The sequence below is a fragment of the Gopherus flavomarginatus genome, chromosome 19 (genome assembly GCF_025201925.1).
Source record: "Gopherus flavomarginatus isolate rGopFla2 chromosome 19, rGopFla2.mat.asm, whole genome shotgun sequence".
Taxonomy (NCBI): domain Eukaryota; kingdom Metazoa; phylum Chordata; order Testudines; family Testudinidae; genus Gopherus; species Gopherus flavomarginatus.
Window position 1 is genome coordinate 25,105,575 of NC_066635.1, and position 18,996 is coordinate 25,124,570.

An 18,996-nucleotide genomic window follows, 5' to 3' on the forward strand; every position below is an offset into this window, starting at 1 on the left:
GCGGGGGGGGCGGGTCGCCGCCTCGAGCATCGCGCCCCACGCTCAGCGCGGCCCCAACGTCGCAGCAGCCCCGTTCGGCAGCGGCGGCTCAGGGCTTGGCGGCCAAGCGCCCCCGCCCCTTGCTAATGCGGCGGGAGGCGAAAGGGCCCCGGCTCCTTTAAGGCCGCCTGGCTGGCGAGCCCGCGCGGAGCGCGCCGCGCACCAGGAGCGTCCCGGGGCCGGGCCCGCAGGCCAGGGGCGCAGCGCGCGCACGCGCACGCCGGGGGTCGCGCGAGAGGCCGCTGGGGGCGGGGCTGCCGCGCGCCGCGCTAACGGCCCGAACGCCTCAGGGCGGCGTCCCGCCGCAGACTCCCGGGCGCGTGCGCGGCGTCGCGGCTTTAAGGCGTCGCGGCTTTGCGGAGCGGCCGCCGGGCCATGGAGGAGCCGCTGTGGCGGACGCCCGCTGGCCGCCTGGCCCCGGAGCACGTGTACCGCATGGCCGGGGCGCTGGGGGCCGAGCTGCAGCGGCTCTCGGGGCGCTTCGGGCCGGAGGCGGTGGCCGGGCTGGTGCCGCAGGTGGTGCGGCTGCTGGAGTTGCTGGAGGCGCTGGCGGGCCCGGCGGGGGCGGAGTCCAGCTGCCGCGACCCGGCCGAGACGCTGCTGCGGACGCTGCAGAGCCTGCGCGGGGAGCGGCGGCGGGAGGAGGCGGCGGCCCCTGGGGCGTCGGTGAGTGAGCGAGCGGCGGGCTCGGCAGCGTCAGTCACCGGAACGGGAGCGGCCAGACTGGCTCGGGCCCGGGCTCCCGGCTGCCCCCGAGGGAGGGAATCTCCGAGAGACCCGTTCCCGGCTCCGGGCAGCCCTGCCCAGTCCCCTCTCCAGGCAGCCCTCTGGCTCCTGCGGGGGTTCCTGGCTGCAGAGCGGAACGGCCATGGGAGCCGTATGCCCCGCGTGTGATCCACCCGCTGCCCCATCAGTCAAGGCTTGGCAGGTTTGGCTGGGGTAGTGGGGGAGCTGATCTCTCTGGATCTGCCCTTCAGGATCTGGAGCAGAAGTTGTCTGAAGCTCAGAGGAAGGAGCATGTTCTCCAGAACCAGTTGGCCCAGCTGGAGGAAGAAAACCAAAAGCTCCTGGCACAGCTTGCAGAAAGCCAGTCCCAGGAAGGTGGGTGTCCCTGGGCAAGGAGGGTGGAGAGCTGCTGCTGAATCCCTTCCACAGCTGCCACTGCTGCTGGGGGGTCAGTGCAGTGACATTTCTTCTGTGGTGGTTAAGCTGTAGTTATCTGAATGCATATGTTACTTACAAAAATCAAGTTAGTGCCCTGGCTCACAGGCCGCTGTGTTCTCTGGGATTCTCTGGTTATATTTGTGTAAAGGCTTTACTCTGATTTCTGAGCAACTGCAAACTCTGAATGGTCTGCATAGTGCCTTGGAGGCAGAGTGGTGGTGTTCCACTTCATAGGTAAAGAACTGAGGTACAGAGTAATGCTGTCTATACTAGGGACCTTAGGGAAAATACGCCTTGTTCAGTTGCACAGGTGTTAGCACTGGGGAGTTCTGAACTAGGCAGGGCATGGAAGTTTCTAGTAAGTTTAACTAGAAGCCTTGCGTATATTAGGGCTCCCAGAGGTGCTAGCAGTGGTGCATGGGTTGTAGGATCTCTTACTGAACACACCTTTTACCCACCCTAAAGTTGTCATTGCACAGAAAGCATGGAGCAGAACCTAAGTCTGCAGAGTCCCAGCTGCTGCCTCAACCACAAGACATTCTTCCCCTTAAGTTATTCAGTGAGGTGGTTGTGTGAATCTGGCTGTCTTTTACGAATGTAAAACTTGTATTTTAAAACACACCCCAACTTGTCCCTTTCATGTCTTGTTTCAAGAGCTGTTCTGCCTGCAGCTTTGGGGAAGTGGTTTCTAGTCAGAGGTTGGAGCTACTTTAACTAAATTAGGGAAAAGGTAGTTCATGTCAAATCCTCCTTTAGGGCTTGTCTGCACCACGCAGTCTTTAGTGACAAGGCTGTGTGGAAGGCCTTGTCACTAAAAGTCAGTGTGTATAAATGCTCTTCGTCGGTACTTTGTCAGCACTTTTGCTGACAAAATACTTCCAGCCCCGCGGTCAGCGTTCTTTGTTGGCAGGAGCCGCATTCACACTGCCACTTGCGTTGGCAAAACTTTTGTCTTTCGTGGGGGGGCTCCCCCCTGTACCTGTGAAAGACACAAGTTTTGTTGACAACTTCGCAGTTTAGACATATCCTTAGGATCAAACATGGTAAGCTCAGAATGAGTGTCCCTCCATCATGGGTAGCTCCAGAGCACCCATCGCTGTATTGCACTGAATGTACTCTTGGGCTATTGTCCCTTGCCCAAGAAAGCTTCAGCTACTGTTTGGGAATTTTACACTTGTCCATACTAGGTTGTTTGTTTTAGTTGCATCTTTCAGTGTTGGTGGTTGACTGTATTTCCTTTATTAAAGCCACCTTTCGTGTGACCAGGGAGTCTAGTAATTGATGAGTAAGTCAGAATCTAAACAACCAACTCTTAAAATTGTAAGTAAAAAGAAGAAATAGAGTAAGGAAGCAGCAACTAGCATCACTTAGCAGAGGGCCTGCTTCTCTACTGCAGTGCACTTAAAATTGGAGTCACAGAGGTGTAGCTGTTACTAGCAAATCGGAGCTGGTGGGAGCTAATTGGATTAAGACCCCACTATACCTGAATCAATAGTAAGAGATGGTTCCTGCTCCAAAGAGTTTACAGCTTAAAGAAAGAAGTAGTAAGTGTGTTTAAAGAAACAGTGAGAACAACGGTAACTGTGAGGGGGAGGTATTGTTATATGGGCTGGCTGCATGCGCGGTTGGCAGGCTTTAACATATAAATTAACAGGAGGCCTCAGTGATGTCAGTCCCTGCTGTCTGCCTGCCTGGTTAGGGTCAGGAAGGAGTTGGCAATGTGACATGGCAGGAGAATGGTGAGTGTAGTGTTGACTAGCCTGTCATGGAGGAAGGAGGGAGGGAGGAAGGGAGGGGATTGTCCTGCTCTGCACCTTCAGGTGGAGTGCCCCAGTGTAAGAAAGATACAGTAGGTGAGAGAGAAGAAGCTAGGAGAGGACCACCTAAGTGGCTGGGGACTAGAAGGGCCCATTGGGAGTTAGATCCATGTAACATGGGGGCACACCAGGGAGGAGGCATTCAGGGTGCTGTGTGAGGGTAGTATAAGGAGCAATGGGAGGAAATAAATGGGGAAATATTTGGATAATACCAAGAAGGTGTATACCCTGGAGGTGGGTCTCTGTGATCTCTAGATTCTATACGTTGGTTATTTAGCTGGGCAATGTCAGTAATGTCAGCTCCCGAAGGGGGAGAGGAAGGAGGAAGGAGAAGCTGAGGCTGTGGTCACAGTTCAGCTGCCATCTTTCACTGGTGCTTGAGAAAATTACAAAGTGACTTCTGCCTCCATTGGGGGGTGATGTGTGGGGCAGTCTGGCTCCTTCATAGGGAAGAGATGAGGGGAGGGTGGTTACAATGCTTTGGCCTGTGTTATGTGGTGTGTGTGGGGGAGGGAACCAAATTACTATAACGGTACCTTCTGCCCTTAATCTGTGAGTTACTCCAGTAGCAGATGCTATGGCCTCCCTTTCAGTAGAGGACCTTGCAGACTCCCTGGTAGCTAGTCCTGGCCCAGGCTCACTAGGGTTAGCCACATTGGGAGCCTCAGTGTGGATGGCTGTGGCTCCAGCAGCTGTTCTCAGAAATTTGTCATCTAACCCTACTGGCAGCCTGTCTGGCATGTGCTACATAAAATGGCTGTGGGAGGCAGGAGCCCATTTACTCTGGAGCTCCCAGCATTGCAGACATCAATGCAGCTGAGACAGTGTTGGCAATGGTGTAGAGGGGGGGTTCTGTGAAACTCTCTAGAGTAGCCATGTCTGTGAGCTCAGCAGGAGGGCAGAGCTGCAACTGATGCCTGTTCTCTTGATGTTTGGGTTTTAGACAGCACCTTACGGAAGGAGAGAGAAGTGATGCTGCGTTTGAAGGAGGTGGTGGACAAGCAGAGGGATGAGATTCGGGCCCAAGCCCATGAGATAGTCTGCAAGAACCATGACACGGAGGCGGTAAGAGGCAGGGTGCCCGTGGCTTATTCCAGTGCTGTAAGGGTGGGGGAGCTATGCTGTGTGATCTGTTCTTGCAGGCACCATTGTGTCCCTGTAATATTTGCCAGAGTGTTTGCTATAAGAGCAGATTGTTTGTTTTTATATAGATTCTTATACCATCCTCAGCACTGTAGTATCTGAGCACCTATATGTGCCCATACCTCTCTGCCTTCCTGGGAGTGGCCCATGGCCTTGCACACACTTGTGTGTCCCTGTGCGAGAGCAGAGCCTGCAGCTGTATGCACAGCTCTCTCTCACTTGCCTGTATCTGGTTTCTCAGCTGCAAGAGCAGTTAAATCGTTTCATGTCTATGAATGAGGACTTGCGTCATAAACTGGCTGTGGTCCAGGTTCAGCTCAAGAGTGCTCTGGAGAAGAAGGAGGATTTGGAGACCACGGTGCTGGAAAATCGAAGGGAAATTGACAGACTGAGCAGGACTGCATCTGGAGCATCCCCTAGGCTCAATATGGTGAGTGAGTCAGAGCCCTGCAATATCCATTCTACTGGGAATCTCTAGTGCAGAATAAACTCTTAGCCACTGCATGAAGCTGCAGTAAATCACTAATGGGTCATTGCATGGGCTCTAAGTCTCTAAACATCAGGGCTTAGCGAGAAACTGATGTTGGTGTCAGGAAGCCTGTGAGAGAATCAGTGGGTTTGCTGCTTTAGCAGGGAGTAAAAGGAGGCATTAAGGAAGGTAAGGATATTGCAGTCATAAAGTGACTTGTTTGCTTTAGTCCCCACCACAGGGGATTCTGGCAAGATATCTGTCCCAGACCTGTTCTTTTCACATAATAAAGTAGAGGCGCTATCAGAGACCTATGTATCTGAAGAACTACTGGAACAAATTCATACAGTTAAGGACCGGTCACCAGGCCCAGATGGCTCATACCCAAGAATTCTGGAGAAACTGAAAAAGCATTAACATCTGATGATATCCTAGGGTGCTGGAGGGAAACAAACACACCTATCTTTAAGAAGAATCAGTGGTCATCTTGGAAATCGCAGACCATGTCTAAACTCTGTGGAAATGGTTTCCTAGAGTTAATATTTAGCCCTCTATGAGCCAACCAATTTCCCTATTAATAGCTTCTCATTAGAATTTTGCTTTGGACTTAATTGTCACCTTTCCTGCCCCTCAGGAGAGGGAGTGGGGCCTTATTGGGACAGGCTTGTGATGCAGCAGAGTAAGGTGAACTCCCTTCTGCTCTCCTCATACCTCACTGGATTTCGTTATCTTCAAATGGACATAAATAGTAAAGAATTGAGTCCAGTGTCAAACTAATCTGATAGCATTCTTTGATAGGATAACGAGCCTTGTGGATAAGGGAGAAGCGGTGGATGTGATATACCTAGACTTTAGTAAGGCATTTGATACGGTCTCGCTTGATATTCTTATAGAGAAACTAGGAAAGTACAATTTAGATGAGGCTACTATAAGGTGGGTGCATAACTGGCTGGATAACTGTACTTAGAGAGTAGTTATTAATGGCTCCCAATCCTGCTGGAAAAGTATAACAAGTGGGGTTCCGCAGGGGTCTGTTTTGGGACTGGCTCTGTTCAATATCTTCATCAACGATTTAGATGTTGGCATAGAAAGTACGCTTATTAAGTTTGCAGACGATACCAAACTGGGAGGGATTGCAACTGCTTTGGAGGACAGGGTCAAAATTCAAAATGATCTGGACAAATTGGAGAAATGATCTGAGGTAAACAGGATGAAGTTCAATAAAGATAAATGCAAAGTGCTCCACTTAGGAAGAAACAATCAGTTTCACACATACAGAATGGGAAGAGACTGTCTAGGAAGGAGTATGGCAGAAAGAGATCTAGGGGTCATAGTGGACCACAAGCTTAATATGAGTCAGCAGTGTGATACTGTTGCAAAAAAAGCAAACGTGATTCTGGGATGCATTAACAGGTGTGTTGTAAACAAGACACAAGAAGTCATTCTTCCGCTTTGCTTTGCGCTGTTTAGGCCTCAACTGGAGTATTGTCTCCAGTTCTGGGCACTGCATTTCAAGAAAGATGTGGAGAAATTGGAGAGGGTCCAGAGAAGAGCAACAAGAATGATTAAAGGTCTTGAGAACATGACCTATGAAGGAAGGCTGAAATTGGGTTTGTTTAGTTTGGAAAAGAGAAGACTGAGAGGGGACATGATAGCAGTTTTCAGGTATCTAAAAGGGTGTCATCAGGAGGAGGGAGAAAACTTGTTCACCTTAGCCTCCAATGGTAGAACAAGAAGCAGTGGGCTTAAACTGCAGCAAGGGAGATTTAGGTTGGACATTAGGAAAAAGTTCCTAACTGTCAGGGTAGTTAAACACTGGAATAGATTGCCTAGGGAAGTTGTGGAATCTCCATCTCTGGAGATATTTAAGAGTAGGTTAGATAAATGTCTATTAGGGATGGTCTAGACAGTATTTGGTCCTGCCATGAGGGCAGGGGACTGGACTCGATGACCTCTCGAGGTCCCTTCCAGTCCTAGAGTCTATATGAGTCTATGAGATGGCTCTCACATGAATGGCATTGCTGTGTGGTTGTGCACGTCACTGCCTCTCTGTAAACTTTATCCTTGAGACCCTCTGATACAGAGAAATGGACAAGAATCCTCCTGACCTCTGAAAAGCTGTGCTGGCCAGAGCAGCGTCTGCTCTATCTCAAGCTGTCAGTGTGTATTTGTGAAGGAGAGGGGGCAGAGAGGGAGTTTTCAAGAAAACCCTGATGGCTATGTGTGATACACGAGACCACTTTGCAGCCAGAGATTCTGTTTTAGATAGGTGCTGGAAAACCAAACATCCTTAGCTTTAAAATATCCTAGAGCCCAGACTTGTTATCTAGCTAGCTATTGAAGTCTAGCTATATGTTAGTTCTATAGCTAATCAGTGATCTCAAGGGGAAGGAGACTGTCTTGCATGTGGTCCCCCATCTGCACCTGACTCTGGTCAGTAGTGGCATCTCCCCTGGATCCTGTGGCGTCTTAAGCAAGCTTCCTCACCTGGCTTGTACCCTGTTTGTAGAAAGAGGGTCTGCCAGGGCCTTTGCGCTGACTTACCTGTCTTCCCAGGGTCTGCTCAGCTTTTCACTCTCTTTCCATCCCTAGGATGGAGCAGCAGCACCTGTGGAGGAGCTGCAGCACCAAGACTGGGGGAGGAACTCTGCTCCGAGCTGCTTCTCTAAAGAAGAGTTGAAGCAAATCCTGCAGGAGCGGAATGAGCTCAAGACCAGTCTGTTCTTAGTGCAGGAGGAGCTGGCCTATTACCAACGGTGAGCATTGCAGCAGGCAGGAAGCTGGTATGCCCACAGCCCTGCATCAGACTGGAGGTTGTGGGGCATGGCGCTGGCTGTAGGGAAGTCTCCACAGACAATGAGCACCTCTACGGATGTTGCAGGACCACAGAGCGTGAGTGAGGGCACCATCCAGCATACCTAGAGCAACCTGATTATAGGAAATGGGGAAGCATTTTCGTGGATGACCAGAACCACATTCACTTCAAGAAAGAACAAAACACCCCCACAGCAGAAGGGGAAGGTCCCTTGACACTGGTAGGCTGCATCTGTGCCATCCAGATCTACTAAGATTCTGATCTGCAGCACTGGCATTTGAGTGCTGGGCAGCCTTGAGATGGTTGTAACCATGAGCAACTAGACACAGGGCCCTGGGGGAGTGGAGGGATTGACCCTTCCCTTCTGCTTCACCCAGCAGGTTGGGCACCCTTGAGGTGGATTCACATGCCCCACTCCCAACTCATGGCAGGGGTGAATTGTGTGGCTGTAGATGGTCTAGGTTAAAGTCTCTTACTGGAGTTCTTACAACCTTGCCCTGCTGCCCCTAGCTCCCCAGGGATGGGGGTTGTGCTAGTCTCTCATCTCATCCTGCCTGTGATCTTTTTCTGCCTGGGCTGAGAGGCCTACAGGATGACCTGTCTGGGATCAAATTCCTCTGTGCCAGGATTGAGGTAGTCTCATGGGAGGGGTGACTGTTCCTGTCTCTGCTGAAGACTGAGAGTCCTGGAGAGGTCACTCTAGCTGTGGGATGTTCCTTGCCTGCTCCCAGGAGGTTGTGGAGCTGGATGTCTCCCAGCCCTTCTGTGCACTGTCTGGTTTGTTTCCCCAGGGAGCTGCTGAATGACGAGCGAATCCCAAGCTTCCTGCTGGATGCCATGAAATCCACCATCAAAAAACAGCGGAAAAAAATCCGAGCCAAGATGTTGGGGACTGCGGAGGAGCCAGCGAGCAGGTGAGTCTGCAGCTGGCTGCAGGGGCCTGGGTGCTCGGGCTGGGGTAGCTCCTGCTCATTCCACAACTGGATGGACACTGGTGGCCATGGTACGACACCTCTCCTGCTGCTCAGAAAGAAGGAGAGAACTGCCTCTGCCTGGGAAGGGCCTCCAGTACCCGCCTCGCGCGCCAGCTGAGACTCAGGGAGTAACGTTGCTGCATGACACAGGAGCCTGGGCACCAAAACTCCTAATCACAAGGCACTCAGGACATTTCATTGTCACCTGGTTGTATGCGGCCTGCTGGGCTGTTGGACACTGCTCATTGCTCCAGTGGAGTCTGGTGAAGGGGATGTGAGGCTGGGGCAGCCAGAAGTGCTGGGAAGGACTGGCCAATGAGCAGGGTCCTGCATGATGCTGTCAGAAGCTGTCCTGAGGGGTGGTATTGAAGATGGCAGCTGGGATGTTCCATGGAGGGTCTGCAGGATTCACAGGAGTAGCACCCACTCCTGCAAGTAGAATGACTCATGAGTAGCTGTTGTAAACTGTCCATAACTCCAGCTTCATGCTCTGCAGGCTGCGTCCTCATCACCCCAGAACAGACTGGCTGGGATGTGTGTGGAGTGCAGCTCAATGGTTTTTAATCTGTCTTGAATAAAGATCTGAAATGGCCTAGCTTTCCTATAGGGCTTTGATAAATGCTGTTCCCTTACCCTCTTCTGCAGAGGAGTGACTCTTGGCTTGTGGGGGGAGAGCCACAGAGGGGAAGGGAGGTGCCAACATCCTAACGTAACTGCACATGATGGAAAGAAGCATTATAGTGCCCGTGGGCACTAGACTCCCAGTAGGGGTGACCAGATGTAAGGAAGCAGAGACCTACCATACCCTTATCTGTGCCCTGGAACAAACATTTGTCATGGGGCAGTAGAACCTACATGTTAGGCCTCTGAGGTTGTACAGGTGAAGGCCTTCTCTTCGACAGGGAGAAAGTGTGTTCTAGCTCCAGTTAACAGGTGAAATCCTAGCAAAGACAAAGCAGCTCATAGTGCTCATTGAATTAATAGGTCAAGGTCAACCCCTGGCTCCCCTATAGGCTTTAAATCAGCATCTGCACTCGTGAAAACTACAAGCTGCCTCCTCTTTGGTATGATTTACCTCATGTGTTCTTAATGCAAGTTAACACATTTTCCTGCTGAAAACTCACCATGGGGTACTGTAGGGTGAGTGTGGCTTTTCCTAATGCAGGTCTAAAGAGGGAGTCCCCTAGTGAGTGGGTACACAGTGCGGGTTCAGCTCTGGCCAGGTGTCTGGCAAAGCACGAAAGAAATAGTTTTTCTGGCTGCATGCCCTTCCCTGGAGCCTGCTTAGCCACCCATGTAGTGTTGGAATCTTATCCTTTTAATAAACAGGGAAGCAGTAGCTATCCCCAGAGCTCTATGAGGGCTAACAATGGTCTAGGGTTAAATAAATAAATGGAGATATACTATGTCCTAGAACTGGCAGGGACCCTGAAAGGTCATCAAGTCCAGCCCCCTGCCTTTACTAGCAGGACCAAGTGCTGATTTTGCCCCAGATCCCTAAGTGGCCCCCTCAAGGATTGAACTCACAACCCTGGGTTTAGCAGGCCAGTGCTCACACCACTGAGCTATCCCTCCCTAGCATAGCTGTGTCCCTAATAGCCTCTCCAGAGCAGCGGCTGGACTATTGACCTGCCCTAACAAACCTAGTATAGACTCCAAAGCCCATGTCCTGGCTGAGTATGACAGGCTGCTGGTTCCTAATCTCTGCAGCTTCTGGGATTTGGCTAGCTCTTGGCTCTGCCTGTGACTAGAGCGGCTACTTTTTGAATGGGATTGTTACCCATCAAGTTAGCATCCACAGCTGCCCCTACCGCTATGATCATTGTCATGAGCAAGTCCTGACTGGACTGTCCCATGAGCGGGGCTGCGTGATGCAGTTTGTCCCTGCCTATGCTGACCATGAAGCTGTGCGCTGTAGTGTGTGAGCTAATTTTCCTCCTGCCAAGGCCTGGTCTTGGTGTCAGCAGCATCCCTGCCCCACTTATCTCCACTCACAAGGAGCCCTTCCCTCTCTGTTCTATGGCTCTGCATTGTCATGGCCAGTGAGGGAAAGGGAGACTTCTACCCCTGCAGACAGAACTGAACCGAGTCATTCTTTTTAGGTGACAGATCTGAGGAACTGTCCCAGACTGAGGTATCATTAGAGGAGGTTTTGGAACAAATTGATAAATTAAACAGCAGTAAGTCACCAGGACCAGATGGTATTCACCCAAGAGTTCTGAATGAACTCAAATATGAAAATGCAGAACTACTGACTGTATCATTTAAATCAGCTTCCGTATCAGGTGGCTGGAAGATAGCTAATGTGATGCCAATTTTTAAAAAGGGCTCCAGAAGTGATCCTGGCAATTACAGGCCTGTAAGCCTGACTTCAGTACCGAGCAAACTGGTTGAAACCATAATAAAGAACAATATTGTCAGACATAGATGAACAGAATTTGTTGAGGAAGAGTCAACATGGTTTTAATAAAGGGAAATCATGCTTCACCAATCAACTAGAATTCTTTGAGGGGGTCAACAAACATGTGGACAAGGGGGATCCAGTGGATATAGTTTGCTTAGATTTTCAGAAAACTCTTTAACAAGGGCCCTCACCAAAGGCTCTTAAGCAAAGTAAACTGTCATGAGATAAGAGGGAAAGTTCTCTCATGGAGCAGTAACTGATTAAAAGATAGGAAACAAAGGGTAGGAATAAATGGTTAGTTTTCAGAATGGAGAGAGGTAAATAGTGGGTGTCCCCCAGGGGTCTGTATGGGGACCAGTCCTATTCAACATATTCATGAATGATTAGAAAAAGGGGTAAACACTGAGGTGGCAGAATTTGCAGATGTTTCAAAATTACTCAAGATAGTTAAGATCCAGGCAGACTGTGAAGAGCTACAAAAGGATCTATCAAAATTGTGTGATTGGGCAACAGACCAGCAGATGAAATTTAATGTTGATAAATGCAAAGTAATGCACATTGGAAAGCATAATCCCAACTATACATATAAAATCATGGGGTCTAAATTAGCTGATGTAGATATGTGGGCATAGTTGGCATCGATAGATATGCCCACATATCTACACCAGCGACACCACAGGATCTAACCAGATCAGCCACACCATCACCGGTTCATTCACCTGCACGTCCACCAATATAATATGTGCCATCATATGCCAGCAATGCCCCTCTGCTATGTACATCGGCCAAACTGGACAATCTCTACGGAAAAGGATAAATGGACACAAATCGGATATTAGGAATGGCAATATACAAAAACCTGTAGGAGAACACTTCAACCTCCCTGGCCACACTATAGCAAACCTTAAGGTGGCCATCCTGCAGCAAAAAAATTTCAGGACCAGACTTCAAAGAGAAACTGCTGAGCTTCAGTTCATCTGCAAATTTGACACCATCAGCTCAGGATTAAACAAAGACTATGAATGGCTTGCCAACTACAGAACCAGTTTCTCCTCCCTTGGTTTTCGTACCTCAACTGCTAGAACAGGGCCTCATCCTCCCTGATTGAACTAACCTCATTATCTCTAGCTTGCTTGCATATATATACCTGCCCCTGGAAATTTCCACTACATGCATCTGACGAAGTGGGTATTCACCCACGAAAGCTCATGCTCCAAAATGTCTGTTAGTCTATAAGGTGCCACAGGATTCTTTGCTGCTTTTACTGAAAATCAAGGAGACTTAGCCCTTAAAGGTATCCCCATGCTGCAGGTGAAGATGTGATTGTAACACAGATAGGCATTTTTCCCCGCCCCAGCTTTGATCTAGCTAACAGATGTTAAAATAGTAGCAAAGATGTGATAGCATAAGCTAGCAACCAGAGTACGTGCCCAGGCTCCTCACCGCATTTCTGCTCTGGTGGTTAGTAAGTGCTGAAGCCTATGCTACCCCTTTTTCACTGCCACGGTTAGCTGTGCTAGCTAGATGAAAGGTAACAAAGGTATGTCATGCTGCACTCATGCCTTTGCTGTCAGTGTAGACCTCTGAAACAGTCACTGAGAGCAGGATTTTCAGGTGTGGATGCTTCTGAGAACCCCAGTGTTGGTGCCCACCACTAGCCATCTGACATAGCTATCCATTCCTACTCCTACGGAACCCCGTGATGCTGTATTGGGCCCTGCTAGTAGCAGTGCGAGCCCCGGTGCAATTGAGCTGCTGACGTTTTCAGGACTGTGTGATTGAACCCTGCACAGAGCAGCTCTTATCATTGCAGACAGAGGGCCATCTGTCAGGGAAGCAGAATCTGTGCCAAATATCATGATGTCTGAAATGGTTCATGGCTGAGAGTGCCTATATCAGGGCAGACACCCCAAACTGGTGATGTGTTCTGTAGTGCAATTTTATCAAGCCAGTAACAAATGTGTACTGTATCACTATAAAAGTCTTACTATGGAGTCACAGAAAGTCCCCTTATCCTCTCCAGTCAGTCTTGCCATCCGGACAAGCTGTACTTATGGTCACTTACACCAAAAATCACACTATATTTAAGTTGCTTCCAGTCCTGAGAGACCAGTTGTTTACCTAGATTAACTGGTAGTCTTGATCCTACCCCAAAGACAAAGGTCCACAGCTAATCTTGTAATAAACTATCTAAAGGTTTATTAACAAGAAAAAAGAGAGAGAGTTATTTACAGGTTAAAACAAGCAAATGTATACATGCAAATGAGTTACCATCTAAATCCTAAATGTCACAGAGTTGTAGTGATCTCTTTTTGAAATGTCTTTCAAGGCAGACCTAGGTGGCAGCCTCTGGGGTTCTCTAGCTTCAGTTTGGAGTCTCTGGCCTTTCAGAGTTCAAACAGCCAAAAGACGCAGTTTCTTCTTGTCAGGGATTTTTATTCCTGTCCCCCAGAGTTCAGCATGATGACAAGTTTGTGTCTCCCCTTCATGGGTGTGGGGGAACAATCAACAAAGTCTTTTGTCGTCTGATGATCCACCATGGTTTGCCTGGTGTCTATGCTATGGGCCTTCTTTTGTTGGGCTGGAGATGATAACACTTCTTGAGGCAAACTAGTATTTCACAGTTGCTAATGTTTCTCTCCTGACTGAACGAACAGGCAGGGGACTACAGTTTCAGAGCAAACATTTTTACAGTTACAGAATCTCTCCCCCATATTAAATACTACCTTATAACAGGGGCTATAGATATTATAAGTGAGATTAATACATGCAGCAACATACAAGCATTTAATAGAGTCTAAATTAAATACATTCTTATAAAACTAATCCCTATTTAGAGCACAACTGATATATAGGTGACCTGGTCTGGTCTCCAGTTATGAGATTGTTGTTAGTCCTTAGCTAATGCCTGCAGCCTGGGCAAGAGCTGGTATCTCTCCTGCTAGTGTCACACTAATTATGGTGAAAATTTCTTCAGAATTTCTCCAGCTCACCAAGGAAAGAGGTGCACTGATGCCTCACCTGCCATCACGGGACAGTCCAGGTAGTGAGGGACTGGGCCTTGGAGTCACTCCTGTTCAGCTGGCTCAGCTAGTAGAAAGCTGGTGTGTGTGTGTATGGAGTGGTTAGAAGAAAGGATTGGGGACTGGGAGGACACTGGCTTCTGCTCTGGTGTGAGCCACTTACAGGGATCATGGGAAGGCCATTTTAGCTCCTTGAAACTCAGTCCCCCTAGAGCCAAACTGCCCATGTGCTGAAAATGCAAAGCTGTGCCTGGTCTAAGCTTCTGGGGAGGAATGTGTGTGTCTGGCTTATTTGCTTACATGTGTTTAAATATTTAAAAATAAAAACATTGTGACCATCTATACAGCAATGTGAACACTGAAGAGTCTGAAAGTGCTTTGCATAATTGTGCTGAGTGTAAATTGTGATTCTGTACAAAACTTGGAAAAGAATATCTGTACCCACCACTGATATGCAGCCATTGCTGAGAGTGGAACAATGGTGCTGCTGACTGTTCATTTTGAGAAATCACCTGGAGACGAGCAAATGCAGCACAGTCCTTCCAAAAAGGAAAGAGCAGTTCCTGACTCTTCCCATCCTTGATGAACTTCTGGGGATTATTTAGGGTGGTAGAAGGTGGAGTAGCTACGAATCAGGGGAGAAAAATAACAAAGAGCAAAAAACATAGGGTAATGGCAAGAAGAACCTCCAGGTCAATAAGAAGTATTGGGCTATGGCATGGTCCCTCAGGGGAGGCAGTGGAAGCTCTGTTGCTAGAGACCCTAGACTGTAGGGAACAATCCTGCCCTGGCTTCAAGAAATGGACTGGGTGGGACCCAGGAGATCAATAGTTCTTCCAAATACTGAGACTGCAGTAGCTGTTTAACAGCCACATAGCAGCCCTGTTCACCTGTTTAGAGAAGAAAATGAAGGAGAATCCTTGTCCAGCTGAACATGTGGGATGGGGGAGGCAGAAGGTGATTGTTCTTTGGAACTTGGCCAGGATCCTGGATCAGATCCAACACCTTTACTCTTGCAGAGTGCCCTGGGATCTACACTGGGCGCACATGGTCAGGACCTCAGTTCTACACTGCATCCACAAGGCAATGTCCAATGCTGGACACGTTGTGGGGTTATCTAGGGAACAGCTTACTGAAATCAAACCCTTCTGGAGCTGAATCTGGCTTAGGGTATCCTGTGCGCTGGGCAGGATTCCCATGATGATTTGTGTGATAGGGCTGTTGCCCTCCTCCCCCCATATGCGTATTTGTGGTTTGGGTAGAGGGATCTGGCAGTCTCCTTTCTGCTGATATGGTATCAAGCATAAGTGAGCAGGTCAGAGGTTTCTGACTCACCATTTCTCTACTCTTTTGCACCCTAGTGATGAAGATGAGAGTGCAGATTGTGTGGACTCTCAGCCACGTGAATCCAAGATCAAGAGCTTGTAAGTTTGCATCCGATGTGCTGATCTGGGGAGGTATTTGTATGGTTAGAGGAATAATTAGCCCTTATGGCAGAGGTCCCCAAAGTATGGGGCGTGCCCCCTCCAGGGACTTTCCAGGGACATGGTGGGTCTGGGCCAGCCCCCACAGGGGCTGGGGAGGGAGTGCTCTCCCACCCACCCCCAAGCTCTGCTATAGCCCTGCCCCCAGCCATGCCCTGCACCTGGCCCCATCCCCAGCCTTGGCATGGCTCCAAACCCAGATGGGGGCCTGGCTGCGGCTCTGCTCCTGCCCCTAGCCTTGGCCCCTGGAGTGGCTCTGTTCCCACCCAGGGTCAAGGCTGGGGGCCGGGGTGGGACCAGGAGCGGAGCTGCATCTGGCTGCCGGCCTGCACAGCAGCCCAGCTGCGGTTCCGATTTTCCCCTCCCCCCAGCTTCACCCCCTGGCTGCGGCTCAGTTCCTGGCCTCGCTCCTGGCCCCAGACCCATCCCCAGCTGCAGCCCCAGTCTCAGGCCCCTTACCCCTGCCCCCACCCCCCTGAGCCATGGCCGTGGGGGTGTGGGGGAATGGAGAGGGTTGAGGGCAGGCGCAGTCCTCAAAAATTTGGGGACCACTGCCGTAGGGCATTATAAATGACTACAGTACCTGTGAGGCATTATCTGTTGAGAACTGTGTGCTGAGCACTGTATGAGGAGGTGCAGTCCCTGCCCTGAAGAGTTGGCACCTTCGTACGGAAGAGCCAGGGACTTATGCACACATGGTGCATCAGGAGCTGTTGTGTGTGTCAGGTGCTCTGAGAGGCCTGCTCCAGGCTTGCTATTCTAATTCTCAAGCCCTAGTGTGATTTGCTGCCTTCTCCAGGGTCAGTGATGCCACAGGACAGTCCCAGCCTGTATCACACAAGTTCTGGAGTGCCAGGCAGTGCTTAAAAGTATGTGTGTAGGTGAGTGGGGGGTCACAGACCTGGCAAAATAAAAAAAAGAATTGAAATCTAGCTGAGGGACACACTTAAACACTGTCTTAGCAAAGCTGCTGCTCCCAGATTATGACAGGCCCCTCACTTTTTTTGGATGTTACGTACTGGCCCCAGGTGTTCACAGATGAACCTGTCCCTGGTGCTGCCAAGTGTCTCCAATGGACAGTGGTTCTGACAGCAGCTTTGGGGATGTCGCTCTCTCTTGTGGGAAGTTCACTGCCCCTGCTCATCCACTCTCTTTCTGCTTTCCCTGCAGTTTTGATCTGTGGTATCACAGCAGCAGCAAAGACCCCCCCAATCCAGGCTGCTCAGGAGTGTGGGAAATCAGTGACTCACAGGATGTGCATTTTGAGCAGGAGGAAGAGAACAAACCCACACATGGCTCCCCTGACAGAGTGGTGCCTCCTCCCTGACCTCAGCTGAGGATGCCAGCCTATGGCCCATCAGCAGCACCTGCCCCTCCCAGCCCCTCTCTCAGAGACAATTTCATGGGAGGCTCAGTAGCCTCAGCTCCATTAGAAACATTGGTTCCCCATCGCAGCAGTCAGCCCTGGAGATGCAGCTGCACAAGACACAGTGAAAGCCTGATGTGTGTAGGCTTAGATGGCTCTGCCCACAGCCAGTGCCCGCACCTTATCTGTGTTCGCAGTGCAGATGCCCCAGTCAATGCCCAGGCTCCATTCACACTTGCAGCTTGGCCCCATCAAATGCCTGTACCCCATCCATGCCCGTGGCGCAGCCCGCATCGAACGCCTGTGCCCCATCTGCTTGTGGCTTGGCTACCCCACCCTATGCCTGCACTGCACCTGTGCTTTTGCCTCAGCTGCCTCAGCCAATGCCCGTACTGTCTCTGTGCTCGTGGCTCGGCCACCCCAGCCAGTGCTTGGCCATGCTGTCTCTTGGCCACCCCCCTAAGTCTGCTGCTTACCTGTGCTTGCACCCCAGTTGCCCCAGCCATCACCCATGCTCCATCAGTGCTCATACCTTGGCCACTGTGGCCGGCAATTATGCTCATACCCCAGCTGGGCTGCCCCAGCCAGCACCTGCATCTGCAGCCTTGCTGCACTTGCAGCTCAGCTCCCTCATTGCTGGCTGCTGCTCTCAGGAAAGCACTAATTTTTCTAGCATAAATGTACCCAAACTATGGCTCAGGAGATATATTTGCTTCATGACCTCATAGCAGGACATTGCAATACACTGACCCCAGAGAAAAGGTGCAATAGAACCTCTGGCCAGGGCTCTTCTGTGTTTCACTAGGAACATGTAACAGTGACTAGTGCACGGCACTGGCGAATGCTAAGGAAGTGGAGGTGTTTTAATCTTTGGGAGTTTCTGTATTATTGGGGCGATGGGGCTCTCTCTTGGGTATATTACTGTCTGTCTTTGAATTGAGATCCACACCAGAAATAAATCCTTTGAGTGTTGCTCAAAGTCCCTGGCATGGCCTGTGCTTTCTTCTTGCTCTTGTAGGGACTCCCAGGTTGACGGGACTGATAGTGTCCAGAGGGAGGGGTGGGAGACCGAAAACCATACTGTACACAGCACTAAAAAATCTCCAGTAAAGAACAGTCCTCCCCTGGTCGAAGACATAGCCCAGGCAGGAGCTAATGGTTTTGCCATCTCAGCCCTCCATGGTCTTAAGCCTACCACACTGCTCCGTGCTCCTTTTTCCTTGGGAATCCTGCAAGGGATCAACTTTGGAGGCTGCAGGAGTCCAGCCAACACTGCTTTACCTGGTCACCCCTCTGGGGCATAGCAGAGCCCTCAGACCATGTTCCAGCCCCCAGCTACCATGCTGGGATAGAGCTGGTTTTGGTTGTTTGGATTTGTTATTCCCTCGGCTCCTGCTCTTTGAGGAGGTAAAAGTCCAGGCCAGCACCTGGAAGTGCCCTGCCCTCCCTCTTCCCTTTGTAGTTAGGAGTCTCCCCATGGACTGAATGAACCTCCTGACCTCCTCCAGGTCACCATGCAGGAAAAAGGTGTTTCCTGTGAAAATGCTGACAAAAGGAGCCTGGGAGACAGCCGGATGGCCATTTGCCGGAAGCGCTCCGGTCCGTGCTCTGTGCTTTCCACAAACGCTCCTGCCTAGTTAAAAGGGCAGAACTGGGGTGTGCTCTATTCTGGCAGCTCTTCGTCTTGCCAAGGAGTGCAGTCCCCACTAGAGCCCATAGGGCACTGGAGCCTGGCAACACCACTGATTTCATGTCCTGCTCCTGCCCCAGTGCCAGGTGGAGGAGGGGCATGGCAGGGAGGCATGAAGTGCGAGAGGTGGGGTCTGCTGTGGAGTGGGGGGTGGGTGGGATGTGAGGAGATGGGGGTAGAGGGCATGATACTTGGTGGAGTGGATGTGAGCAGGCTGAGATGGTGTTTGGGGGTGGGGAGCTTGGCTTTGTTCCTCTGATTGCTTCTGTGGCAACTATTGGGCTTTGCCAGCAGCAAGTTACTTTCCTCACCATGACGCTGGCTGTAAGGGCTCCCCTGTTTCTGTGAGCAGTGAGCAGTCAAATATAGCGTTTGCCCTGCCCCCACTTCCTTTCCCACCCCTTCTGGCTCCTTGGATGTGAGGGATTTTTTCGCCTCCTGCATTTCCTCAGGAAAAAGCAAGGCGGAAACTTGAGGCCAAAGAGAGGGTGAGGCAGAAACTGAGAGGAAGACAGACAGACAGAACCAACCAACAGACAAGAAAGCTGCATACAGCCAACGCCTTTGCTTGGAAGTCCCTTGTCGCCAGCAGCACCCAGTATCCAGAC

General features: G+C 50.5%; 1 protein-coding gene across 3 annotated transcripts; it reads left to right on the forward strand.

Annotated features, from left to right (window-relative positions):
- The first annotated feature begins 402 nt into the window (after positions 1 to 402).
- Positions 403 to 18,995, forward strand: RILP (Rab interacting lysosomal protein). Of its 3 annotated transcripts, none has more exons than XM_050929301.1 (8): positions 403 to 705; positions 1,017 to 1,140; positions 3,964 to 4,085; positions 4,405 to 4,593; positions 7,225 to 7,388; positions 8,239 to 8,361; positions 15,210 to 15,272; positions 18,841 to 18,995. In XM_050929301.1, the coding sequence occupies exons 1-8, from the start codon at positions 415 to 417 to the stop codon at positions 18,878 to 18,880; spliced, it is 1,116 nt and encodes a 371-aa protein (XP_050785258.1). In that variant the 5' UTR covers positions 403 to 414; the 3' UTR covers positions 18,881 to 18,995. The 3 variants fall into 3 exon arrangements, with proteins under 3 accessions (XP_050785258.1, XP_050785256.1, XP_050785257.1); XM_050929299.1 differs by lacking the exon at positions 18,841 to 18,995 and adding an exon at positions 16,503 to 17,687; XM_050929300.1 differs by lacking the exon at positions 18,841 to 18,995 and adding an exon at positions 16,503 to 17,687 and having other exon boundaries at positions 4,474 to 4,593.
- The last annotated feature ends 1 nt before the right edge of the window (position 18,996 follows it).